Below are 26,666 nucleotides of genomic sequence, written 5' to 3' on the forward strand. Positions count from 1 at the left end.
GATATGTAGACAGAGCTGGGTTCCTTGAACTCTAGGGTCCTAACTTCCTTTTCATAAAATCCTGTGGTTCTACTTCCTGTCTCCCTGCCCTATATATACAGAGGGTGTCAAAAAAATGTATACACACTTTAAGAAAGGAAAAATCTATTAAAATTGTAATACTCAATATATACTGATAACAAAAGGTGAATACCAGTCACGTTTGACTCCTGCAATTACAAGAGGTGCTCAACGTGGTTACCATCAGAGTCCAGACACTTCTGATTACGGCGAACTTGAGCAACGTTGACCAAAGTATCCACTTGTATTCATTTTTTTGGCACCCCCGGTATATTCACCATCTCGGCATAGGGCAGAATATGCACTTGGCTCCTTGGGTCTGCATGTTCTCATGTTGCTGCAGTACTTTTTCCTTTTCCCGAATAAATCCTCTTGGTGACTGACTACCTAGTCGATGTTATTGTTCAGTCGCCAGTTCTAACTTCCTTTATAATAAAACTCTATGGCTCTAACTTCCTTTTCCCCTTCCTTAAATACCCCTCCATCTTGGCTCCCAGGCCAGAATGTGCAAGTGGCTTGCCATCTCTGCATGTGCTGGGTTGCAACCTTTTTCTTTTTCCTGAGTAGACCCTTGTGATCCTAGGTGATGAAATACCTAGTCGATATTATTTTTAAGTCAATGATAGGAAGAAGGGTGGGGCAAGGGAGCTAGTATTAGCGAAAGAAAGGATTCTTTTGGGGCCTGGACATCTTTTCTTAGTGGTGAGAGGAGGGGAAGGGTTTTTTTTTTATGGAGATTGCCTCTTCTTTCTATGGGGGATGGAGAGAGCCTATGTGACAGGTTACCTTACTGGTGTTGACCAGAAAATTCCATACTGGTTGATTAAGATTGTGGGAGAGGTTGAAGCTGCAATTAGATCAGGTTTGGTATCATGGGCTTTTAGTTCAAGTGATGCCATTTTGGGCCTGTGGGTTTTTGTTTTTTTAAAACAGGTCTCTCTGGCTATGCTATGGTAGGGAGAGGGTGATCTGGTCCATTAGGCTTCCGTAGTGGGAGGCGGTCACTAGAAATTATCCTTTCACCACACAGTGGGGGAGGGGCGATTTCCCAGATAGAAACTGGGAGACCAGAGAAAGAGGAAAGGGGAATGGATGTTGAGCACTCAACTCCCCATGAGTGTCCATTTTCAGTCCCAAAGGACTTCACGCCCCATCTCACATTCCCTACAAAGCACCCTGTGCTCAGCACATTTCCCCATCTGACACGATGCATCCAGGCTTTTGTGAAGTTGTATTACTCACTCTGAAAGCACCCCTACCTCTCCCCCACAAACCCTTATTCATCGTGAAGGCTTGTTCTAAAGGCCCCTTCCCTTCCAAGGGCCAGCCAGCTTCTCACGAGGAGGAAGGAGCCAATGTGGGATTGGCCCTGGGCAGTGGTCTGTACTCAGGTACAATCAAGAACGAAGATGCTCTGGGTGGTGAACACATATGTGATACGTAGATGATGGATTACAGAATTGTACACATGATACCTATGTAACTTTCCTAACAATCGTCACTTCAATAAGCTTTAATGGTTTTTTTTTTAAACTTTTATTTATTTTAAGTGTGTTTTTCCAGGACCCATCAATTCCAAGTCAAGTAGTTGTTTCAATCTAGTTGTGGAGGGCGCAGCTCACAGTGGCCCATGTGGGGATCGAACTGGCAACCTTGTTGTTAAAAGCACCGTGCTCTAACCAACTGAGCTAACTGGCCGCCGCCCGCTTTAATGGTTTTTAAAAAAGAAAGAAATTGCCTTGTCTTTTCACCAAAGTGGTTTTATTTTAACTGGAGTGACATAATCAAATATAACGAAAGAAATATTAGATAACCAAAAAAAAAAAAAGGACTAAGATGCTCTTACTTTAATGACTTCATCTGTTCATCTCCTAGTTTCACTTTCATCATGGCCTTCACAGTTGTCCATCCTGTTACCTTTGAAAACAATTGTTGAAAATGTGCTCCTACCTCTCCTGCCCTCCACTTGCTGGGTTTTTCTTCCAGGAAGTCTTTCATGGCCTCTCTTCCAGCAGAACTAAGAAATTGCTGCATTTTGTCTCCACTTCATTTCCCACAGATTATTTTGTATCAGTCAGGACTCCTCTGAAAAGGAAAGAAATCCATTCACATTGATTTTATTGTAACTGAGGAATCTTGAGGATTCTTCTAGTGTTAGCATCCAAGTTCTCCAACAAAGTTATCAGGGATCCATTTGAACTAGTTGTCAAATGCTGGATGACAAATCACCCTAAAGTTTACAGCTTAAGATAGCAATCCATTAGGATTCCTCCCAGTTTCTGACCTTCAAGAATTCAGGAACAATAATGCTTTATGTTAACTATACCTTAATAAGAATAAAATTTCAGGAGCCGCTTAGCTGGCTGATTTGAGCTCTCTCGTGAGGCGGCAGGTCAGACACTGGCTGCGGCTGCGTATCCACTTCCAAGGTGGCCCCTTTGCACCGCTTTCCAATTGGTACGGGCTGTAAAACTGGTACTTTCTCCCCACAGGCCTCGCTGCTGGGCTGGTTGAGTGTCTTCACAGTATGGCAGCTGGCTTCCTCCAGAGTGAATGATCCAAGAGACCAAGGCAGAAACTGCAATGCCTTTTATGATGTGGGCTTGGAAGTCAAACACCATCACTTCTGCCATATTCTATTGGACACACAGAACAGTTTGACTCAATGTGGGAGGAGACTATACACAAGGGCATGAAATGCAAGAGGTGAGGGTCACTGGGGACCATCTTGGCGCCCACCTCCACGGCATCCCTGATCATTCCTTCCCTGTTGGCTCTGCTTTTCCCATGTGTAGGCCTCACTGTCAGGCCTTCACTGAGCAGTGACAAAGATGGCCATCAACATCTCCAGGTTTGCATTTTTAGCAACTACAAGTGGGAAGAAAGCACCTCTTTCACCAAAGTTCTGGTGAAATTCCTGAGACTGACTGACTGGCCAAACTTGTATATGTGCTTCTCTATGAACCAATTGGTCAGACAGAGGCCACACCCCCAGCCCTGGACCGGAGGGTAGAGTTGGCAGCACAGAGACTCATGGAGGGAATAAAGCAGTGGTTCCCAAAGGAAAAATCAGAGTGTCATTACTAAACCAATGTTAATGGACGTTGGGCAGGAAAAACAACGTGTTCACCCCATCGCCCTCCCTTCTGCTCCTAGTGCACATTTTAGTGCCCCTTGTTTTAGCATTTTTCCCATAGGATCATTTACTTTCTTGGTTCATTTTTTGTGGTTCGTAGAATTCTAATATGACCCCTGAAATTCCCACCCCCTGGTGTACACTTACCTTCTCCTAGTTATTCATTCAAACACTAACCTAGATGTTTCTGTGGAAGAATGCTGCAAATGTAATTAAGGCCCCAAATCAGTTGACCTTAAAATAGGGAGATTATCCTTGGTGAGACTGGCTTAATCAGGTGACCCCTTAAAAGGGACAGGTTTCTTCCTGGAAAAGGAGATTCCACATGGGGGAGACTTTCTCTGCTGAAGATGGAGGGGGCCATATGGCAAGAAATGCAGGCAATTTCTAGGAGCTGAGGGTAGCCCCTGGCTGACAGTCTACAAAGAAACAGGGACCTCCATCCTACAAATGCAGGGAACTAAATTCTGGTAACACTCTGACTTGTTTGGAAGTGGATTTTTCCCCAGAACCTCCAGAAAACTCAGTCGTGGTCTCAGTTTTGTGATACCCTGAGCAGAAAACCCAGTCACGCAGTGCTGGACTTCCAACTTACAGATTTGTGAATTAATAAGTGGAGATTGTTTTAAGTTGTGATGTTTGTGGTTCATTTTAGGCAACAATAGGAAACAACTACACTTCGCAATGGACTCTTAAGATCGCTACAGTAGGGAGCTTCTCTTGGATCTCCTTAACCTCCTCATCCCTAATGGGACCTGGAAACCAAGAAGTCCTTCTTCCTGCTTCCAGTCCCACTGTCTAGGAAAGAGAGGGGGAATGCAGCTCCCCATCATTCTATCCCAAACCCCCAACTCCCAACTTCCCAGCCCTTGGAGGCCTGCCAAAGAAGCTGCTTTGCTTGGCTTTCCACAAACAACATGTGCCCCACTGGGCCCAGGAGGGCAGCTTGACCAATCTCCTCTCCACATGCCTCAGAGACCTTTGGTCAACTCTATTGATCTGGACTTCTGGGCAGGTGCTTGGACCAACGGACAGACGCCATGAGGGCTCTGCTGCTCCTGGGGTCCCTGCTGGTGAGCCTGGGGTCGGCACTTCCGGTAAGGGCTGCGGGAACCAAGAGGGGTGTACTGGGATGGCCCTGGGCGCCCCTATCACAGCCTTGGTCTCTGCCCACGACCAGCCCAGAAGGCCCAGGCAGAGGAAAGAGACAGCCAGAGCCCATGGCTATGAGGGCATGGCCTACATTTCTGGGGGAAAGGGACCTTGAGAAGGGAGGAAGAAGAAGGGGTCCAGAGCTCGTGAGGAAATCTCTACATCTGTGGGCTGTGAGAAGAAGCTGGGGACTGGCATAGGATTCAGGGCAGGCTACAATTTTCTGGGCAAATTCCTTGCCCTCTTCTCCCCTCTTGCAGATTCCACCTCGGAAAGCCCCCAAGGCACATGAGCGCATAGCAGATGAACACACAGTGGGTAAGTAGCCCACTCTGCGTCCTAAGATACCCTTGGGTGGGAATGAGTACGGCTGGGAGTGCACCAATGGTCAGTCTCTTGGGTCAAGGGGCGGGATCCTGCGCACAACCATCACTCCTGTCCCCAGAGTCATCTGGCTGACACTCAGACCTGAGTGCCTGCTGTGCGCCAGGTCTGTGTCCAAGGGCTCTGGGGGCCCAGAGTGGTAGTGTGCTGTGTGCTCCTTGAGGGCAGGGTTTGGGCTGTATCTGAGTGCCATCCCATTGCCTGCCAGTCTTCCTCAGTTTCCCCAGCCTCCCCTCTTCTTTTCCTTTCCTCAATACATCTCACTGAGTCTTGCCACACAGTAGCCAGGGCCCTCCATGGACAAGGAAGGATCAAGAGCTGGGCTCTGGAGTCCAAATGCCTCTGAATCCTGGCTTCTTCGTTTATGAGCTGGGTGACTCTGGGCGAGTGACTTGACTTCTCCAAACTTCAATTTCCCCATCTGTAAAACCAGGCTGGTAATAGTAAACCTCTTAGGGTTGTTGGGAAAGAGAAATGAGTCATAAATCCATGTAAAGCACTCAGCCCACCATCAGGTGCATGGTAAATGCTTAAAATATGTTAGCTTTTCTTATTAAGCTCCCTTTTAGGAGGGGGTGGTGGTCTGCCATCTCCCCCCTCCTCAAACCCTGCCATAGCTCCCCACTGCCTTCATTCTTCCAGGCACTAAATATCCACCGAGAGTTGTGAACTCATTGCCCCTGGTGGCGAGTCCGGTGGGGACAGGCCCAACCCCTTAGCATGGCACTGAGGCTCGGTATATCCAACCCAACTGCCTCAGCCTCCTCTCATCACTTCACACTCAGCCAAACTGCTCTCGGCCCTCTTGTCTGATCCAACCTAGATGTCCTGCCCTTGCTTAATCACCTACTGAGGATGATCTTCCTCTCTGTCCATCCCATTTGCATCTTAAAAGTCCATCTCATACCCCTCCCTCTTCCTTTACTGTCCTGTCCCTGGCCCTCAGCAAGTGCCACGGTGCCTTTAACAACAAAAGAGCAGCTAATGCTTATTGAGCAGTATTATGTGCCAGGTTAAATGTTTTATAGGTGTTATCTCATTTAAGCCTCACAACGCTCCTCTGAAGCAGATACAGTCAATTCTTGTTATTTGTGGTAGTTACGTTCTGCAAAGTCACTGCGAACACTGAGTTAGCAAATATACTGAACCATTGATCCTAAAGGAAATATAGGGTTGGATTCCTGTGAGCCTCTGGTCACAATGGTTTCATCAACTGTCGATATATAACCTTGTTTTATGTGAAGATTCTGTTTAAAGACATCTTGCTTAATATGTGTTGTTGATTTATTAACATTGAACTCACAGCCAGTGGTACGATAACTCGTGCCTGGACGAAACTTACCTAAGACACATATATTCTCCATAAGGCACATCACAGCCCACTTGTACTTTGGAACACTAGACAGCACTTCAGCACTATGGGGGTCATTTTCAATTGCAAAATCACCTGCCAAAAGCACAAAATGTGAAAAACGTGGCACTCAATAGACCGTGGAAAGGACACTTGTTTACAGTAGGAAAGCTGAAACAAGAAGCAGAGTGTCACCTGGTTTGACCTCAGATGGGAATGTATGCTTCTGCTAACTCCAATTTTTCATGGCTTTGTACACGTCCGTGAATGACCGTGAAAGCCCCTCAAGAATTGGTTTGGGGGGGTACAAATAAATTTTCGCAAGCAGGCAGATTCACAAATACAGAATCTGTGAATGATGAGGCTCGATTATATTGTTTTTAAAAAATTATAATGGCAATATATTTTTATTGCCAAAATTTTAGAAATTACAGAAATGCAAAAGAAGAAAGTCATCCATAATCCACCATTTTCCAAAAACCTCTCTTACAAATTTTGAAAACGCCCTTCTAGATTTCTTATTTATGCATATGTATTTGTATATAAAAAAGGACCATACTGACATGCTGTTTGTAACTTGTTCTTTGTTTAAAATTATGGACACCTTTCTGCACTAATATACCTACATCATTATTTAAAAATTTTTTATTGTGGTAAAATCCACATAAGATAAAATTCATCTTTACCATTTTAAGTGTACAGTTAAGTGGTATTGAGTACATTTATATTGTGCAAATACCACCACCCATCTCCAGAAATCTTTTTATCATGCAAAACTGAAACTTTTCGACTATATAATTATTGCCATTTTACAGAGAGGAAATTAAGCTTCAGAGTGGTCAAGTGACTTCAACATTTAACAAGTATTTATGAAGTGCCTACTTTGTGGCAAGTACTCTTCTAAAGTGGGGGACTGCAGACTTGCCCAAGGTCATGCAGCTAGGTGCTGGAGTCAGAGTCTGCTACACCTGCTTGACTCTGGAACCCAACTTCCTAAGCAGGATGTTTGAAGGCACAATGATCTTTTCGAGGGTCTATCCTTTTTCAACTAGACCCTGAGGGTGGTGCCTGGAAGGTTGGGCACAGGGAACATCCTCAGAGAGTGTGTTATCCTTGCAGTTCTCACTGTCACTGGGGAGCTCTGCCACTTCCCTTTCCAGTACAACCGGCAGCTACACCACAAATGCATCCACAGACGCTGGCCTGGCTCCCGGCCCTGGTAAGATAACCCAGACGTGGTTGGAACAGGGGCCTGGGCAGATGGATTCTGCCCATCCTTTCACCCAAGAACCCTGCTTGGAGAGAGGGCTGTGATGGGGAGCGCGGGACAGCCCTTCAGCAGAGCTGGGAGCCTTATCTTTCTCTCCAGGTGTGCTACTACCCCCAACTTCGAGCAGGACCAAAGATGGGCATACTGCTTGGAGCCCAAGAAAGTGCAAGGTGACACACGTAGCCTCTGGGGTGGTCCAAGGCGCTCTTCTTCCCCCTAATTACTCTCCTGGGTATCATCAGACCCTACACACCTGGGATTCTGGGTCCACCCAGCTCCTTCCCTCCCTCCAGAGGGAGAAGTTCTGGAAGGGGGATAGCCCCGTTTTAAGGCCTGGAAACAAGGTCGTAAAACAGTTCAGGTACGGACATGGCTCCCGTCTGTCTGACTCAGGCTCTCCGCCTGCCTCCCACTGTGTCCATCTCTCAGATCACTGCAGCAAACACAACCCCTGCCAGAGGGGAGGGACCTGTGTGAACATGCCAAGAGGCCCACACTGCATCTGTCCAGAACAATTCACCGGGAAGCACTGCCAGAGAGGTAAGGAGATGCAAGGGCCAGGGAGGGGGCTCGGGAACAGGAGCAGCCGGGACCTACTGAAGAGGTCTCTGGACCCCTGGAGGCTTGGCATGGTCCCAGCCTCTCCTGAGACAGCCACCCCACTTTGTCCCCAGAGAAGTGTTTTGAGCCTCAGCTTCTCCAGTTCTTCCATGAGAATGAAACATGGCATAGTCTTGAGCCGGCAGGTGTGACCAAGTGCCAGTGCCAGGGTCCCCGAGCCCACTGCAAGCCCCTGGCCAGCCAGGGTGAGTGGATCCGTTGGGAACCGGGCCGGGAGGAGCACCAAAGGTCAAAGGTCGGGAGAAGATCCCAGGAGGCCGGGTGGGGCGCCAGTGTAAGGAGGAGAGCTCTCTGCTGGGTCTTTGGGCCCACACGTGGCTCCTTGTGCTCCTTCTCCCAGTCTGCCGCACCAACACATGCCTCAATGGGGGCCGCTGCCTAGAGGCGGAGGGCCACCGTTTGTGCGGTTGCCCGCAGGGCTACGCAGGACGGAACTGCCAAGTGGGTGAGTTAGGGCCGAGCGGGAAGCAGAAGCCCCGCCCCGACTTGGGGACAGCCTGCGGAGAGGAACGGGAGAGTGGCTGAGAGGGCGGCGGGACCGTACTATCCCCTGGCAGCAGGGAGTCCCCTCTCTCCCCAGACACTGAGGCGAGCTGCTACGACGGCCGCGGGCTCAGCTATCGCGGCAAAGCCGACACCACGCTCTCCGGCGCGCGGTGTCAGCCTTGGACCTCGGAGGCCACCTATCGGAACCTGACGGCAGCGCAAGCACTGAACTGGGGACTGGGCGACCATGCCTTCTGCCGGTGCGCCGAGTGTTGCAGCGCAAGGCACCCCCTTCCTCTCCGGGGCCCCCTGGGGCTCCCCATGCTCTAACGGTGCTCCCTCCTGTGGCTACAGGAACCCGGACAATGACACCCGCCCCTGGTGTTTCGTGTGGAGCGGCGACCGGCTGAGCTGGGAATACTGCCTCCTGGCACAGTGTCAAGCCCCAACCCGGGCGGCTCTCCAGGCCCCACCTGTGTACCAGGACCACCCTTTGCTGTCTTTAAGCAGCGCAGATTCCAGGATGGACAATCCAGACCCCATCTCAATCCCGAATGATAGGTAATAGGGAAGGGGAGGAACTCCTAGCAGAGAGGGCGAGGGCGAGCTACGTTCCACCGCTCGTGGATCTCCCTGTCCTTAGCCCTGGCTCCTCCACAGACTCGAGAGTGATGCAGGCGCAGCAGACTCCTTGCCCAGACCAAGCCCGGCGGGCTGTGGTCAGCGGCTCCGGAAACGGCTGTCCTCGTTGAGCCGCGTCGTCGGGGGACTGGTGGCCCTGCCCGGCGCGCACCCCTACATCGCCGCGCTGTACTGGGGCCATCATTTCTGCGCTGGCAGCCTCATTGCCTCCTGCTGGGTGCTGACCGCGGCTCACTGCCTGCAGAACCGGCCAGTACCGAGAGCCCAGCGCCAGCCCGGGCCCTGGCTCCTCTCCTCCGTGTCCAGCTTCCGCGCGACCCCCGAATCCGTTCCCTAAGCTCCCCCTTTCCCCTCCAGAGGGTCCCAGGAGGAAGCTGAACCCCAGGAAGGGGCTCGAGAAGGGAGGCTCCCCAAGGCCGCCTGGGGCCTTCTCTGATCGCGCGTGTTTTCCCCGCCCTGCCCACAGGCCCGCGCCGGAGGAGCTGACGGTGGTGCTGGGCCAGGGCCGCTACAACCAGAGCTGTGAGCAGTGTCAGACGCTGGCGGTGCGCGCCTACCGCCTGCACGAGGCCTTCTCGCCCATCACCTACCAGCACGACCTGGGTGCGAGGGGACGCCCCGAGGGGATCAGGGGAATGCATGGTGGGGAGGGCTTGGAGCCCGACGTCTCGGCCTCACACTCCTTCCTGCGCTGGTTAGCGCTGCTGCACCTGCAGGAAAGCGCGGATGGCAGCTGCGCGCGCCTGTCGCCTTCCGTTCAGCCCGTGTGCCTGCCGAGCAGTGCTGCGGACCCCGCGCAACCCGAGGCCGCGCTCTGCGAGGTCGCCGGCTGGGGGCACCAGTTCGAGGGTAGGCAGAACGGCTGGGGGCGGGAGGGAGACCTCTGGTCACCCGGCTAGGCCAGAGAATCCCACAGCGTGGGTGCCACCAGGGACAGGAGGCTCTGAACTGGTGGGTTGTGAGGATGTATGTGCAGGGCCATTGTCCCAGCAGCCCGCTCCTCTCAGGGCCTGGGATTCACTGTTGGGGGCCCCCAAATCTCCTGAGGGTTACGGGGAGAATCACACTTTCTCTTTGGGCGCTGGGCTGCAAGGCTAAAGGACACCGGCCCTGCGCTCCAGCAGGGTGGATGGATGAGGAGCGAGGTTCCCTGGCGGGGAAGCGGGGTGGACTTTCAAAGCAGCCCTGCTCCGCGGGGGCTATTCACATCCCGCTCCTTTTGGGCCTCAGTTTCTTGATCTGTGAAACAGGGTTACCGGGAGCTCCCTCCCTCGTGAGCTTGCTGTGAAGGAGGCAGGAAATCAGTGGGTTTGGAAGAGCCTGGCTCAGCCAGGTCCACTGCCAAGTGGCAAGCCAAGTGCCAAGGGGTGTGAACAAAGCGCTTTCGGTTCCCAGGGGCGGAGGAATATTCTAGCTTCCTGCAAGAAGCGCAGGTACCGCTCATCCCTCAGGAGCGCTGCTCCGCCCCCGACGTGCACGACACCGCCTTCCTCCCTGGCATGCTCTGCGCTGGTTTCCTGGAGGGCGGCACCGATGCATGCCAGGTGAGGCCTTGGGCCCGCTTGGCGCTCTCCTCCGACCGGGTCAAGTGCAGACCCCAGGCCAAGGACGCTGAGCCGCGTTTCCTCTACCCAGGGTGACTCCGGGGGTCCTCTGGTGTGTGAGGATGAGTCCGCAGAGCGCCAGCTCATCCTGAGAGGCATCATCAGCTGGGGCTCGGGTTGTGGCGACCGCAACAAGCCAGGTGTATACACCGATGTGGCCTACTACCTGACCTGGATCCAGGAGCACATCACTTCCTGACCTCCCAGGAACTGGTCTTTCCCTCCTGGGCGATTCTGGATGGGAGAATGGCTGGGGCACGATCCTGGACCGCAAGGATTGTGTTCCAGCACCACCAGCCCGTGTCAGGCCTGGCGTGGGCACTCAATAAAGTGCTTTTGGAAATGCTTCAGAGGCACAGCTCTTAGGGGTCCCGCTGGGGAATACAAAGACAGTCAAGTCGTGCACAGCTTCTACACACCCATTGGAACAGGATCTATCGATACCTTATGCAAGATTTAGATTCATGTCCAGCTGATGTTTACTGAGCCTTGTGTACCCAGCCCTGAGCAAGGTGATTCCACATATTATTTCTCGTTTGAAACTTACCAATATTTTAAGTTTATGGAGACGTTCTCAACCTCGACTGTACATCAGAATCACCTGGGGGAGCCTTTTGAACCTATGCCCCAAATCCACCTCAGATCAATTAAATCAGTACGTATTTCTAGGGATGGGGAGTGGGCAGTGGTATGTTTTAAAAACGTCATAGGTGATTACATGTGCAGCTGGGGTTGAGAACCATGGTTATAAACGCTTAACTTTAAAACAGTCATGTGAACTCTTCAGGCTGGGGACCAGCGAGGAAGACCCTCACTGCCGCCCAACCCACACTAGGGCAGTGGGTCTCAAAGTGTGGTCCCTGGACCAGAGGTAGCAGGGTGGGCAGGGAACTTGTTAGAAACGCATATTTTCAGGCTCCACCTCATAACTACTGAATCAAACTGAGTTGGGCCCAGCAATCTGTTTAACAGTTTTCTAGGAGATGCTGGTGCTCCTAACGTTTGCGAACCACGTTCTGGGGGTTGAATGGTTACCAGGCCAAGAGGTCCGATTGTCCAAACGTGGCATTTTTCTTTTCGTTTTTAAACATATGTGTACTGTACTTGAAGGGTCGTCTAAGTTGGATTTGGAGGATTATTTTGACTTTCATACGATCCCCGCCTTCAGGCTCAATTTAGAACTTCTCCAGGGGTAAGACGTGAATCCCTGCTCCATTCTCCGGCAGAAGGTAGCCGCTCTGTGACATTTCCTCGCCTCCACGTCACAACCCCGCCCCCACATACGTTACAGTGCCCGGGGAGTTCCAGGAGGGAGCAGCCCAGCATCCCTCAAAGGTGCAAGGTGAGGGGCACACTTTGCGCCAGAATGGGAGAGTGGAAAGGCTACATCAGCGCTGTGCTGCGGGACCAGCGAATCGACGACGTGGCCATCGTGGGTCACTCGGACAATCGCTGCGTGTGGGCGTCTAGGCCCGGGGGCCTGTTGGCAGCCATCTCACCGCAGGAAGTGGGTGTGCTCACTGGGCCGGACCGGAGCACCTTCCTGAAGGCGGGCCTGAGCCTGGCGGGCCTCCGCTGCTGCGTGGTCCGAGACCACCTGCTGGCCGAGGGGGACGGAGTGCTGGACGCGCGCGCAAAGGGCCTGGACGGGCGTGCCGTCTGCGTGGGCCACACCCCGCGCGCGCTGCTGGTGCTCCTGGGCCGGCAGGGTGTGCATGGGGGCCTCCTCAACAAGAAGGCGCACGAGCTGATCCGTGGATTGCGCGCTTATAGCACCTAGCCGCCAGCCAGGCAGCAGAGGAGCCAAAATAAAGTCAGATCCGGGCGTGGCACACTCCTCCTTGGTTTTTCTTTTTTTGGGGGGAGGGAGATGATGATGATGATGACACCGGTTTCATGGAAGATCCTTGCAGAAGAGTTACCTGGTGGGGCTGGGATTTTTGAGTCCAGAGGCTTCCCAGCTCCCTGTGCTCTAGAACTGGCCCTGCTATTTGTTCCCCCACAGGGACCTCTGACCTGATCCCCAGACCGGAGTCCAGGAGCTTTGCCGCCTTCCCCAGGGTCCGTGGGCCACTGCAGCTGAGCAAGAGTTCCAGGGAACACCATTCTCAAACCCCCGAGCTCAGGCCTGAGCATCCTTTCCCACAAAACTTTCCTCACCTCTGGGCAGGACAAACATGAAAGGAGTCCCCTCACCAGGCTGGAGGTCAGTGTACTTCTCACACCCTCCATTTGGCAGGAGGGGGCACTAGCGAGGGTTGTCAGCGGGTGACAAGGTGGGGCTGTGGCTTGGGGAGCAGCGCAGGGACTCCCAGGCCCGGGCCCTTGCATTTCCCTCCACATACCTCAAAGGGGGTGGGTTGGGGGGATGAGGCCAAGACCACCACAGCTGCGTCTGGGCCCTACAGCCTTCCTGTCGCCTTGGGGACCAAAGGTTCCAGAGATGTTCTTGGGTTAGAGGGAAGAACTTTGGCACCTTCCAGACCCCTGCAGGTCTCAGCTGGGGGTGAGGGAGGATGTGGAGGAAGAGGAATTGAAAACTTGGGTGGCTTTAAATAAAGCCTGGTTTGTTGCCAAAGATAGAGGACAAAGGTGGGAGGAAGGGTGGCTAGTCCCTGTCCCCTGTGCTCTGGGACACAGGGCATGGCCTCTCTTGTCCATCTCCACCCTCTTGGTCACCTCCCTCAGTGAACCTGACAAGCCCCCACCTGTCACTTGTTTTCTGGAGAACTGTTTTCTTGTCCCAAAAAGAGGGAGGTGAGAATCAGAGGCAAGGAGAGACGGGGGAGGCCAGCCTGGTAAGTTGGGGGATGGAGGTGCAGAGAGACTACCTGACACTTGCTTTGGGGGTCGCCCCAGGCCCTGGGGTGTTTCCAGGGAATCTAAACTGTGGGTTGGATTCATTAAGGCAGGGCCAGGCAGATTGTTGGGGTGAGTTTGCAGGCTGGCTCTCCAGGGCACAGGCTGTCTTTGGGAGGGGAGACAGTGCTGCTGAACCCCAAACCATGGTCTCCCCCCCCAGATGAGAGCAAACAGGCTTCCACATGCAGGACAAAGTTTAATTCTTATTTTTAATCAGGCAGTGTTGGGAAAGGGCATTTTAGTGGTGATTCAGAAAGTTGGGTGAGGATGAGGAGAATGGTATCATGAAGGAAGGAAGGTGGCCCGGAGGCGTGGGAATACAGCCAGTGACTCAGGCACCACATCTACACATGAGCAAACAGCTGCAAGTCACTCCTCAGACCTACCCTTACTCGTGCCCTGCCCTGTTGGAGTTGTGTGCACACAAGGACACAAGCATAGGTCTCCAAACATATGTGCAAAGGACAGGAGATTATACCCAGGTACCCTGTAGCCTGCACGGAGCCCCCAGAGGTACACCAGCACGTACACATGCGCAGGCTGATACACAGGCTCACAGACCAGCTCTCAGCCCAGACCTCTGAGGACCTGCACCAGGCACAGGCCCTTCCCCACCCCAGGTGGCAGTCTGGCCCAGCGCCTAGAGGCGGGTGGCATTGTGGTGAGCAGGCAGGGCAAGGCGGGGAGATGGTGTGGCGGGGGGAAGCTCCTCCAGGAAGACCCTGGCAGGCAGTGGGGGAGAGCGGGGCAGTGGGGGGGAGCGGGGCTCGGGCCTGGCATAGCACAGGGTGGCACGGGTGATGAGGCGGTCCAGGGGCTTCAGGGAGTGCATCCAGGGGGGCAGGAAGTCCCACGTCTGCAGCCACTTGGGCAGGTGCCGGGGGCTGCGACTCTGCAGGATGGTGACGAGCACCACGAAAGCCAACAGGGCCCCGAAGGGTGCGCCCACACCTACCATGGCCCGCCAGCCTGCCATGGAGATGCCAAACACCAGAGAGGGCATGAGCAGGAAGCAGAGCAGGAGGTAGAGGACCGCGAACCAGCGGTACTTGGCGGTGCGCTTGCCCAGAGCCTTGGCCATGCGGATGGGCAGGCGTGTGCAGGGCACCGGGTACCACAGCAGGATACCCGAGATGTTGAAGAAGAAGTGGCAGAGGGCGATCTGCAGGGGAGAGGGCAAAGGGGCCGATGTGGGCACAGGCCTGGCCAGCTCCTGAGTCAGCTGGGCAGGAGAAGAGAATAGGGGCCTAATCGGGGCAGCAGGAAAGTCACTGCTTAGGGCTGATGTGCATCCGGTAAAATATGGACACACTCCTGGGCCAGGTGACAAACACCCACTCTCCTGAACACTCCACATCTCCCCCAGGGACCCCGCTCTCAGGAATCCTTCAGAAGCTCCTGCCCAAATCCAGCAGCTCAAAGATTTCTCTTCATTAGTTTCTGGTGGCGTCCTGATGGATCTGCGCCCAGGCCCCAGCCCCTGGCTTGTCATTACTCCTTTGCTCCTAGGACGGTAACCTCTCTGCCGTGTGTCCCCTACTCATCCTTGATCCCCCAGACTGGGCCAGGCCCTCTCTTAAGCACCCCTTCCTAAGAGGGCACATCCCATGCACTGTTTATTGGTGTGATTCTAAGTCACATCTCCTGGTAGACGCGAGGGTCCTGAGGATGGCACCAGCTCTACTTTGCCCGTATGTTTGCCACAGAGCCTGTGGCATAGAGGGTGGCCTCTAGTCAGCAGTTCAAACGATTTGTTACATTGTTATCCCACCCTGGGTCAGTGCCATGCCCCAGTCCCAGCCCGGTCCTGCCTCTGGCACACCTGGAAGGCGCTGGACAGCTTCTCCCGAGGACTGGCCAGTGCAGCCAGGATGGCCGTGGTGGTGGTGCCAATGTTGGAGCCCAATGTGAGGGGGTAGGCACGCTCGATGCTGATCATACCCAGTCCTGGGGGCAGAGAGCAGAACATGGTCTCCCCGCGCCCCGCTCAGCCCTGTCCCTGCTAGTCCCCCCTCAGTATGGGCACTCACCAATGAGTGGAGTGATGGCCGAGGTGAACACAGAACTGCTCTGGACAACGAAGGTCATGCCGGCACCCACCACCATGGCAAAATAGCCTGTGGCCCAGGTGAAGGGGGCGGGGAAGTCTGCACGATAACCCACCCAGCAGGGTCAGTGGAGGCATGTGGGGAGGGCAGCCAAGGCCTTCCTTGGGGAGGAGGTCTTGGATGCCAGCTTCCAAGGGGAGCTTGTCAGTTCCTGCTCAACGGCGGCATCTTCTACTGACCCTCTGATCTTGAGTTCAAGCCCCTTCTCAGCCTGGTTCCATCACATTTTTGCCCAGGCTGTTCTCTCTGCCCGGATACCCTACATGTTCACCCTCAGGGCTCAGTGTGGATAGCACCGCCACTGAAAAGCCCTCCCTGACCCAGCTCTTGGGCAGACTCTGTATCTCCCTCCTCTGAGCTCCCTTCCAGAATTTGGCATGCAGCCTCTGCCTGTGGCAAGCAGATCTGAAAGCTCAGAATGAAGCTTAAAATGAAAATCAGATGGTGTCAGTCCCTGCCCCCAACCCTCCAAGTTGTCCTGTCATCCTTCATAAAGTCCAGGCTCTGAGCACAGCCTGTGGCCAGTGATCTGATCCTCCATATCCTTGATGACCTTTCCCTGCCTCTCTCAGCCTCGCTCACTGAACTCCCGCAAGCAGCTGGCCACCTTTCTGGGCCATAAACCCGCCCAGCTGGTTCCTGCTTCGGAGCCTTTGCACTTGCTGTTCCCTTCACCCAGAGGCACTTCAGCCATATCTGGATGCCTCATTTAGAGCTTTCTGCTCAAATGTTACCTCCACACAGAGGCCACCGCCCGCCCATCAAAACCAGCCTTTCCCACACTCTATTGTATTGCCATTTTTGCTTTCTCTTCAGCAGTTACCTCTCTTTTTCTCCGAATGTATCTTCCCTGGTCATTTCTTTTTCGTTGCCCTCTCTCCCCATGGGCCCCGAGCCCCCTGAGGGCAGGATCCACCTCTGTGCGCCTCACCTCTGTATCCCTGGCGCCATCCTACGCTTGGCACACCGTGGGAGCTTGATGACCATTTGTTGATCAAATCGAACAGTGGTCTCTGAGAATCTCTCCAGAGCCACCTCCTAGAATGGGACCGTAGCCAGAGGCAGGCAAAAATCCCTAGCTATCAGCACCTCAGGGGCCTAGAGATCACCCATTCCAATGTCTTTGATCGCATGGGGAAACTGAGACTCAGATGGTAGGGCTTTCCCCAGATCACAATGAGGCAGTGGCAGGCCCTAGAGAGATCTGAAAGGGCCCGTCCTGGGGCCTGTCTACCCACTTCTTGGGCTCACCGGTGTTAATAACCTTCTGAATGACCTTGGCCACCTGGCCCTTGAGCAGAGAGTTGAGCATCTTGACAAGGAGGATGAGGCAGGTACACAGGAGTACCAGGGAGCCAGCCAGCAAGATGAGCCCGACGGCCAGGTCAGGCAGCCCGGTGTCCACGAAGATGTGGTTGCCTGTGGGGGTGGGGGGGTTGTCAAGCTGCTGAGAGCTGAGCCCCTACCTGGCTTTCAGACCCCCACCATTGCCACCCTCTTCAGTTTGGAGCCTAAGGCCCCACCTCAGTCTCCTTAAACCTCGACAGCAGGCCTGACCCAAGCCCAGGAGCTGGGCTCTTTGGCAGCCACCCTTCCTTGGGCTGGAAGTAGCAGTGACCAAGTGGGGGATGGCTCTATCTCTGCCAGGCTCTGCCCCTGCCAGGCCAGACCTCTCCCACCATGCAGGCACTCACATTTCTCCATGGTGGCATTTCCAAGGGTCCGACTGGTGTTGGCCTCTGCCCTGGGCGTAGGGGTGGGAGCCTAGATTAAGAGGAAGGTGACTTAGAGAATTTAGGAAAATGCAGCCTGGGGTTGGAGCTAATATGGAGATTAAGGAGAGGGGGTCGGGGAATAGTGATGGGTCTCCTGGCTACGTGCCTTTGGGTGGTTTGCTTGCCCTTTCTGAGCCTATCTGCTCTGCTGAAGAGATGGAGGTGAAAATACATGCCACACAAAAATCTGGCCATGGTCGGCCCTCTGCAATTTTGCCCCATTAGTCCACTAATCTGGCTCTCTCCGGGTCCATGGTCTGGTGGCTTCTTGCCCTTGTTTCTCCCACCTCCCCTTGGCATTGGAAGTTGCTGACCATAGTTCTCTTCTTCTGAAAACTCTTCCTTCCCCATCTTTTATTACCAGTCCCTCTCGGTGCCTCTCTTCCCCAGCATCCTCACCCCAGCCTCTCTGCTGAGGTACCTTGCTCAAGCTCCATTTCCTTCTTGCTGAATTCCTTATCTGGAGAGGGGCAGGGGGCAGGGGTCACTGGTGAACCCCACATCTCTTCCTTCCCCCACCTATATTATCAGTGAAGTGAGGGAGGTTTCTGGGGAGGCCCCCCAATTCAGAGGGCCCAGGGCCAGTCAGGTAGCCTAAGTGAGGGGCTCAGGCTGAGCGTGGAGGTGGTGGGGGGAGTGTGCTGGGCCTATAGGGGCAGCAGCTATTCAGCTCCAGGCTACTGTCACTATCCAAGGACACAGCCCACATGGCCAAAGGGCCTTATCTACACGAGAAACCACAACTCTCTAGTTTTAGATAAATGTTGTAAATTTTGGCAGTCTGTAAATGTTGGCAACCCCTCTAAGGCGTGCTTTACAACTCTGTGGAGGCCAGTCTGGTCTGTGGACACTAATTTGTAGCTTCATTGGGTTAAAGAGTTATTTTTAAAACGCAACCTGGGGTGCCTTCCCTTTCCCCCAGATCTCTGAAAGGAGAAAGTGGGCTTGGCTTGGCTGGGGAGCCATGTCTCATAGAGGGGAATGGAGCCCCAGAATGGACAGCTACTCCCAGGGTCCCAGGCACAATGCAAGAGCCACTACTTCCCCCGTGCCCCCACAAACATATTCTGCCTCTTCTGGGAGTTGATATGGGCGCTGGTTCCCTTTCCACCCCCACCCCCAGCTCTGCTTCCCACACACCTCTGACCTCTCCCCCCCCACCCCGTGCTGAGGGTGGGGCTCAGGTGGGGGCCTGGCACTTCCACGTTACAGCTCTTTTAAGTTTGATTCTAAATTGTTTCATTTAAAAGGTGTATGATAGAGGTAAGATCTAGTACTTATAGCACCTACTTTTAAATCAGGAGAACCAGGGGTGAGGGAGAGTACCAGGTGTGAGAAACAGAGACAGGTGTTTGATGTCAGGCATATTTGAGTTCAAATCCTGCTGCTTATACCAAGTACTTTGGGCCTGTCATGCCGCCTCCCTGAGCCTGTTTTCTCTAAAGCAGGACAATAAAAGAGCTGTTAGAAATGTTATAGGAGAAAATGAGTGTGACATGCTCAGCAAAGGGCTTAGTGTATGACAAGCCTTCAGCAAATTGTGCCTCCAAATAAGGACAGACGCTTCCCTCCCAGGGCCCACCTGGGAGTCCACAGTGGAAAGGGTGTGTGTCTGATTGACTTCCTAGTTCAGGATCAGTGGCTCTTGCAGATGTGTCTGAAGGTCTAGGCCCTGTTGGAGAAGAGCCTGGTGGACCTTCCTGGGGGGGTCCCAGCCTGGATCCCTGAAAGGAAGCTGACTCTCTGAGATGGATGGGTGCCTGCCCAACCTGTGCCCCACTCCCTGGGCTGGGCCTGGGGTTCTCTTGGGGGAGGGGCCTGTGGGATCCTGGGAGACTGGAGGACAGTAGCTTGGCTGGGGTCTCACTGGGGGCTGGCAGTGCTGAGACAGGGCAAGGGCTGGGGCTAAGACCTGGGGTTTTGGAAACTTGACCTTCCTGCCTGAAGTTGTATGGCCCTGGCTAAGCTCACAGGGGGAGTCCAGACACTATAAAGGGAAGGAGGGAAAAGATAGAAGCTCCGGCCTAGATAAAGAGCTAGCAGGCCCAGGGTCTGGGGCATACCCCCAGGATGTGCCCATCCTTCCTGGGCCTGGGGGCATGGTGGAGGTGGGGTAGGGGAGTGGGAGGGGTCGTGGGAGAGGTGGTGAATTCCGTGGGAAGAACAGAATGGTGAGCCTCAGACAGCCCTGGGCTCAAACCTCAGCTGAACCACTTCCAGCTGTGCGACACTGGACCAAACACATAACCTCTCTGGGCCTCAGTTTCCTCCTCTGCAGCAAGAGGTCCATTGACAATACTGCCCACCTCTCGTGAGGAATCTTGGAAGGGAGCTGGGATTTAAATGCCCGCAGAGCCACCCCAAATTAAGGAGAGACCTCTCAGAACTAAAGGAGATGATTAACCTCACAGAGGAATGCCGGACTCTTAAGAATCCTTCCGCTGGGAGAAACACCAGGATGTGGGCCTGCGCAATAGTTTCTCTTCCAGGGGAAGGGGAGCTCTAGGGTCTTTGTTTCTGGAAGCAGAGGGAGATTACCGTGCCAGCATCGCCATCTAGTGGTGAAGAGGAGAACTCTTTAGAGCAGCACCTACCACCTCTGAATGTGGTCACCTGGTGGCGCTCAGATATGGTGGGCAGAGTGGGGAACGGGCACGAATGGTGGGATAGCAGACTCTGTCTGGAAGAGGCAGCAAGATGGGGATTCAGGAACGTAGGCTCCAAATTCCCCCAGGATTTTTGTCCTACTTCAATCGCACGGATTTCGGCCTCAGTTTCTCTGAGCCTTAGTTTCTTCATCTGTAAGATGGGGATATAATGATTCCTGCTTCCAAGGTTGCAAGTTCTCAAAAGATGCTAAAGCAGGCAGGTATGGTTGACAATCCACAGAATGAGAACAAAAGAAGGTAATTCCCAAGACAGCGTCAGGCCCACAGAGCGCCGAGAGGTGTTGGAACACTAAAACTGCCTCTGGTTTTTCTCTCACCATCTAAACAACCACAGACTCCCAGTCCTCTCCTTGGTGACACAGCTCCCTGGAGACTGGTTTGGGCAGGATTGGGTCCAGCTTGGTGAAAGCTGGAGGCAACGGGGATTGGTTGAAGGGAGCCCTGGGAGACTCGGTGGCCAGAGCAAAACTCGAGTCTTCGATGCAGGAGGAGCCACCAGCACACATCATCTCCCAAGAGCAAGCACAAGGCTGCACAAGCCACGTTCCCACTGAAATCGTCCCACAGAGAAGGCGAGAACAGGGAGCTCAGGTCTCACCCCCAGCGACTCTCCAGGCTGAGGAAACTGCTCTTTAAGAAAGGATCTCCTGGGAGAGCTGAGCAGAGTAAGTGAAGACAGCTCTGGCCTGGTGACCTTGGGGGGTTGCTTCACGTGGAAGACGGGATGCTCGTGTCCCCCTCACCAGCACAGCATGGAGAGTCCATCACTGGTACGTGCGGCAGGGGGACCTGCTGGGTGCAGCTGGGCCACGGGGTTTCAGAGCAGCAAGCGGGGTGGCCCAGGAGCTCCCTTCCATGGCTTGTTTTCTGTGCAGATATCAAAGTGTGTGATTTCTCTCACTCTAGGTTTTGCTGTGAAGTAGGGAGGATTGTGATGATTCGGAGAGCTTAGGGAGTGCCCCGCAAGCCCGGGAGAAGGTGGAGGTTGTTAGAGAAGTCACAAAGCCAGAGTAAAAGCTGCCTGCACAGGCTTTTTGATGTCAGACTGCTTTGGACACTCAGTGGGGCTGAGCCGGCGCTTTGCGCCGCTCAGATGCAAGGGAATCTCCCAGGGCAGGTTGAAAGGCTGCTCTCTGTTCAAGCCACAGGGGAGAAAGGCTCGGTGACATCAGTAGCAGGTGGAGATGATGAGGAGGAAAGACCTGGGCTTTGGGTTTCCTTAGATGTTGTTCTAAATGGAGTTGATCTTGTGTGTAAAAATCAAGGGAAAGCAGGTGTTGGGCATATTTCGGTTTTGATGCAGCATTTCCCCATTTATGGCTGAGTGAGAAAGTATGCTGATTGCCTGCTTCCTTGTTAGCTCGGTGTAATGGCCAGTCCATGAATGTCCAACTCATCCAAAGAGATTGTCATCCGGGCAGTAGAAGCCAGGAAGCAGCCGAAACCGTGCGGAAGGACAAGGGGACACATGCCTGTGGGAATCTCCAAGGGAAGGAGCCCCGATGTTGGCACAATGAGCTGTTGTGTCTCCAGTGAGGTCTCCATGTGGCCCTGGGCTAGTATCCTGTTAGTCCTGCTTTCCTGAGCTTCCTTATAGCATCTCTCCCTGCCCTCCTCCCCACGTTACCTGGGCCCCAAAACATGGCAGAGCTGAGGCACTAATCCCCTGGGATCCCTAGTGGGGAAGAGAGCACCCTAGAAGGTGAGACCTGTGCTCAGAGACCTGACACGGCAGTACAAGCTCCAGCAAGTTTCCTAGCCTCTTGGAGCCCATTTCTCTACCTGGGAAACCAGAGGATTGAACTGGGTCGGTGGTTCCTACACTAGAGAGTGGAGCAGATGTAGAGGGCTTGTTGAAACTAGGCTGCTAGGCTCCCACCACCGAGTGTTTTTTCTCTCTGATTTAGTAGGTTGAGGGAAGGGCCTAATACTCTGTGTCTCTTACAGGGTCCCAGGTAGTACAGGTCCATTGGCACACACTTTGAGACCCACTGGGCTAGATGGATTACATGGCAGCCCTAGTTGATTGGTACTGGCTGTCCAAAGCCGGTGTGAGCTGGGGAGAGATGAGCAGTGTGTGCCGTAGGTGCGGTCTCACAGTAAAAGTGACATGTATTTGCCCACTGGAGGCTAACGCTCTCTAGGGTCTACCTGGAACATTTGGAACAGATGATGCCGCTAACAATCAGCTGTCCTCTCACCTGGGGCCAGACCTGGGACTCACCTCCAAGGGGCCTGGGTGGCACCAGATCTTAATGAGACTGTGGTTCCTCAGGGACTCATCACCAGTGGCAATGCTGGTAATCACGGACTTGTCCAGCTGTGGGCAAAATGTGGGCAAGGGGAGTGAGGGTGGGGCCCTCGCTGTTCCCCGGTGCCCTCTGTGCCAGCCCTGCCTCTACCTGGATGATGAGCTTAGTGAAGGGCTCCGTGATGATCTTCAGCAGGTCAGGGGCATCTCGGCCACCCCGTATGTTGAAGCAGGCCACCACGAGTCGAGTGACGTGGTACAGGTACCCGGTGGCAGCCTCCAGGGGCAGCAGGACCAGAACTGACAGCCAGTTAAAGCAGTCGTGCACGGTGGCCCCCGCGAAGGCCCTGGGCAGGGAGGCCACGTTGCAGGGCAGGCCCTTCCCGCGGGGGCTCCTGACCTCTGGGACTACCCTCCCCCACAAGCACAGGCCCCTCGCCACTCTACCCCCTCACCGCCGAAAGTCCGTCCTGTCCCCCGCCTGCATCAGGGCCACGATGGTGTTGGTGACAGAGGTGCCGATGTTGGAGCCCATGATGATGGGGATGGCAGAGCTCACCTCCAGCACTGGGAGAAGAGGGGACCTCTTAACTCCCTGGCTCACTCCACTCCTTCTCACAAACACTTCCCGCCATTCCCACCCACATCCAGGCCCCCAGTGGGCATTCCCACCATGCTGCTGACTCTGCCCACCTCAGTGTCACAGGTACATGTGGGTACATGCTGTGTGTTTATATGTCTGTGCATGCACGTGAACCAATGTACATGCACTGCACTTGCACATATGTGAACATGTGTAGGCACGTGCATATGAAGCCATGTGTCCTATATGCAAATGTGTGTCTTGCTTGTGTGTGCACACGTGTACATAAGTGTGATGGCTAGGCTATGGTACCCAGTCATTCAATCCAACACTACTCTAGATGTTGTTGTGAAGGTGTTTTGCAGATGTGGTTCACCTCCACAACCAGCTGACCTTAAAGACAGGAGGTAACTGCAATCATCTGGGTAGGCCTCACCCAATGAGGTAAAAGGTTGTCAGAGCACATCTGCAGCCTCCCAGGGGATGAAGACATCCCGCCTGTGCACTGCAGCACGGGCTTCTGCCCAAGAGTTCTGGCCTGCCCTTCTCCATGGCCTGCCCTTCCCCACAGCCTGCCTGCCAGCTTTGGGCATGCCTCGCCAGTCCCACAATCTTGTAAGCCAATTCCTTGCAACAAATCACATAAGTATCTCCTGCAGATTCCATTTCTCTGATTTCTTTGGTTCTGTTTCCCTGACTGATGGAATGAGTAACTGTGTGACAGTATGGAGGGGAGCCTTCCTGGGGTTGTGCCCCCCATGTGCCTCCCTTCCAGCTCCTGGGGCACCTCTCCTTGCTGAGAGTCTTGGCCCGGCCTTGGAGGACAGAGTGGGAGACACCAGAGCTCTGCCCTTTGTCCTCAGCACCCTGTCCCTACTCTTGCCCCCTGAACCCCAGCCCTGCCCTGCCCCCCCAGCCCTCCGGTCCGGCACACCCAGCTCCCCACACTTTCCCAGGCCCTGGTGGGCCAACTCACAGCCAGAGGAGACCATGCTGACGATGATGGACGTGGAGGTGCTGGAGCTCTGCACCAGCACAGTCACCAGAATGCCCACCACCAGCCCCGCCACCGGGTTGGACAGGATGACGTTGTCTTTGAAGATGTCGCCAGCCACCTTCCCTGGGAAGCATGAGCCAGTGCTGTCTGAGGCTCTTCAGGGACCCTCCCCCAGTGCCCTCTCCTGGCCCTACCTCCAGCCAGCTGGAAGGCCGAGCTGAGCACATCCAGAGAGCAGACGAAGAGATAGAGGAAAGCGAGCATCAGTGGCACCTTGAGGAGGGTCAGGCCAGTCTGGCGCAGCTTCTGGGCCAGTCCGGGCTCTGAAGACGGGACAGCTGTGAGCACAGCAGCCGGAGAGCTGGGGCACTGACTGATGATGCCCTACCACCTCCCCACCCAGGCCTACCTGGCTTCTGCTCCTCCTCCAGGGCCAGCTTGGCAGACAAAGGGTCATGGAGCTCCAGAACCTCCCCGAAGGGGCAGCTGTGCTCGGCGAGGGCCACGGGGCCCAGGCTGGGGAAGGCATAGGCGGAGGTCCCCGGGATCCTGTGCAGGACTGGGGAAGGAGGCTGGTCAGGAGTTCTCAGAGGCCCCGGGTCCAGGGGAGGGCAGAGGGGTGGGTGGAGTGGTAGCGGCTTCGCCCAGGATGTGGGCGACTGAGGGTAAGCAGGGTCCGGGGGTGGGAGCACACTCACCCTGAGGGCTGGGCACATAGGCAAAGGCTGCCCCGTGCAGCATGTGCCCCCCGCGTACTGGGAGTGGGGAGACAGCAGGGCCCCCCAGCCTCTCTCCACAGGACATCATCCTGGGCACACGCTGTGGAGCCTGCAGCAACACTGAATGACAATTGCTGTGTCCTGGAAACTCACGCACACTCACACACCCACGCTCACATCCACACTTACACACTCACTTGCAGAAACACTCATGGTATGTAATCCTAAACTACACACCCAGAGAAGTACACCCTCCACCCCCCCACACACACCTGGGGACATACACTCAGGAGCTCAGGGTGAATTGGGCATTCATTCATTCATCTAGCAAGTATTTATTGAGCATCAGCTCTATTTCAGGCACTGTGCTAGATGTTGGAGTACAGTGGCAACGAAATACAGAAACAGCTCCTGCCCCCTGGAAGCTTAAAGTGTGGCACAGAGACAGATGGCAATGAAATAATCCCTTGAATAGATGGAAAATGACAATGGGGACAAGTGTTCTATGACAGATATAGGTGCCTGTGATGAATGGGTGGGCTCTTGGGGGAGGGAAGAAGGGATCAAGCTGAAAAGAATGGTCAGTAGGAGTTACCAGGAGAAAGGGCAGGGCATGTGTGCCAAGGCTGTGTGCAGGGAGGAGCTGAGAATGCCCAGTGGCTGGAGGGGACCAGGGGACACGCTAGCAAGAGGCTGTAGGTGTGGGCCCGGGGCTGGGCCACGCAGGAGTCTTGACTGTCCAGTGCTGAGGAACCATGGACACCTGCTTGCTCATGGGGCCGGCTGGGCACGCTCTCAGGGAAGGGTCCACTGGCCTGGATCCCAAGTTCCTGGCTTCCCCTCACAAGTGAAATGTTTTCCCCATCCAATCCCTACTCCACCCCCCAACAATAAACAAACCCTGCTGCCTTTCTCCCATGAATGAGGCTCAGACCAGGAATGGTTTAGGGACTGAGGGCCCTCCCACCCTGTCCCCTAGTCTGGGAAGCCCAGAGTTGCTTTAGGCCCCACCCCTGAACTGCCCCAGGAGCTCTTGGCTGTTGGGGTGGGAGTGCTCCCGTCTGCTTCAGCAACCCCCCACTCCCATCCCCAACATCGTCCCAAGGATTCTTGGCTGTGGGGTTGGAGGAGCTGTGTCGAGATGAATTCCCAGCCCTGGAAGACCATGAGTCCTTTTTACTTTGGGGAGTGAGCCAGGCTGGGCTGGGCCTGAAATGTTGTGGGAGCAGGTAGAAGGCGCACAGTTAGGACAGAAGTAAGAGGACAGGGATGATGAGCTAAGAGTAGGGGGTGAGGGTGGGATGAGAAGGCCCTGGGCTCACCTGGGGGTTCTGTGTTTCAGCTCCTACTCAGCTGCTCAGGGAAGTCCCAGAGAAGCTGGGACCCTCCTCTTTATACCCTCCGGTCAAGGGCAAAGTTCCTAGAACCCTAGCTGCCCTCCCTCTGTTCCCCGATTAACCTCACCCCCGAGATTCCTCCCAGTTAATTGCTAATCGTCAGCTCTGCAGAGGGAGTCTGTAGTCAGGCTATCCCCTCCCCCACACAGACAGTCAGCCTGAGCCACCACCCAGACCCAGCCAAGGCAGGGACACATTCCCTACCCCCAGGCAGAGACCCTGAAGCAGAGACCCTGAAGCCACTCAGGCACCTTGTTCCCAGGGCCCCCAAAGAGATTCCATAGCTCCAGTCCCTTCCCCTCATTCTTGGCATGACAGGACTCCCCAGGGAGTGACCCAAATGTCCTGTTGTGTCTGTAGGTCTTGGGGAGGAGGTGTTTGGAGGAGAGGGAATATGTGATGGAGGAAGCAACAGGAAACAAACATGGAGAAGCTGCATAGTATGGAGTCTTGAAGCATCTACAATGCCTGACCGTTAATCCAGGATGTGGGTCTAACAGAAAGTGAGGCCCCTGGCTAGACATGGAAGGACCTGTGTGCATTTTAGAATGGTCCCTCTTGGTGTGGGGGTGGGGAGCAAGTTTGAAAGCAAAGAAATC

At 54.4% G+C, this 26,666-nt stretch overlaps 3 protein-coding genes across 6 annotated transcripts; 2 read left to right on the plus strand and 1 right to left on the minus strand.

Annotated features, from left to right (window-relative positions):
- Positions 1 to 4,236: 4,236 nt before the first annotated feature.
- Positions 4,237 to 11,052, plus strand: F12 (coagulation factor XII; the record flags this gene model as incomplete). The annotated part of the gene is given in 15 exon segments (XM_081035775.1): positions 4,237 to 4,293; positions 4,609 to 4,666; positions 7,203 to 7,302; positions 7,453 to 7,523; positions 7,783 to 7,893; positions 8,028 to 8,159; positions 8,315 to 8,419; positions 8,555 to 8,720; positions 8,815 to 9,021; positions 9,104 to 9,156; positions 9,159 to 9,351; positions 9,569 to 9,705; positions 9,802 to 9,951; positions 10,498 to 10,646; positions 10,738 to 11,052. Coding segments are annotated over 15 exon segments (1,857 nt in total). The 3' UTR covers positions 10,906 to 11,052.
- A 1,020-nt stretch (positions 11,053 to 12,072) lies between these two features.
- Positions 12,073 to 12,486, plus strand: PFN3 (profilin 3; the record flags this gene model as incomplete). Its single annotated transcript, XM_081035830.1, has 1 exon — positions 12,073 to 12,486. The coding sequence occupies one exon, from the start codon at positions 12,073 to 12,075 to the stop codon at positions 12,484 to 12,486; it is 414 nt and encodes a 137-aa protein (XP_080891956.1).
- A 1,266-nt stretch (positions 12,487 to 13,752) lies between these two features.
- Positions 13,753 to 26,040, minus strand: SLC34A1 (solute carrier family 34 member 1; the record flags this gene model as incomplete). 4 transcript variants are annotated; one of them, XM_081035817.1, is made up of 14 exons in its annotated part: positions 25,993 to 26,040; positions 24,650 to 24,779; positions 24,361 to 24,510; positions 24,146 to 24,274; positions 23,931 to 24,074; positions 22,827 to 22,938; positions 22,523 to 22,718; positions 22,345 to 22,440; positions 17,371 to 17,440; positions 16,928 to 17,095; positions 15,599 to 15,715; positions 15,391 to 15,515; positions 14,354 to 14,730; positions 13,753 to 14,174 (listed from the first exon to the last, which is right to left on the minus strand). In XM_081035817.1, exons 2-14 carry the CDS (start codon positions 24,756 to 24,758, stop codon positions 13,913 to 13,915), a joined length of 2,055 nt encoding a protein of 684 aa, XP_080891943.1. In that variant the 5' UTR covers positions 24,759 to 24,779; positions 25,993 to 26,040. The 4 variants fall into 4 exon arrangements, with proteins under 4 accessions (XP_080891943.1, XP_080891944.1, XP_080891946.1 ...); XM_081035818.1 differs by having other exon boundaries at positions 24,650 to 24,790; positions 25,993 to 26,039; XM_081035820.1 differs by lacking the exon at positions 24,650 to 24,779.
- Positions 26,041 to 26,666: the final 626 nt, after the last annotated feature.

Source organism: Rhinolophus hipposideros (genome assembly GCF_964194185.1).
Source record: "Rhinolophus hipposideros genome assembly, chromosome: 23".
Taxonomy (NCBI): domain Eukaryota; kingdom Metazoa; phylum Chordata; class Mammalia; order Chiroptera; family Rhinolophidae; genus Rhinolophus; species Rhinolophus hipposideros.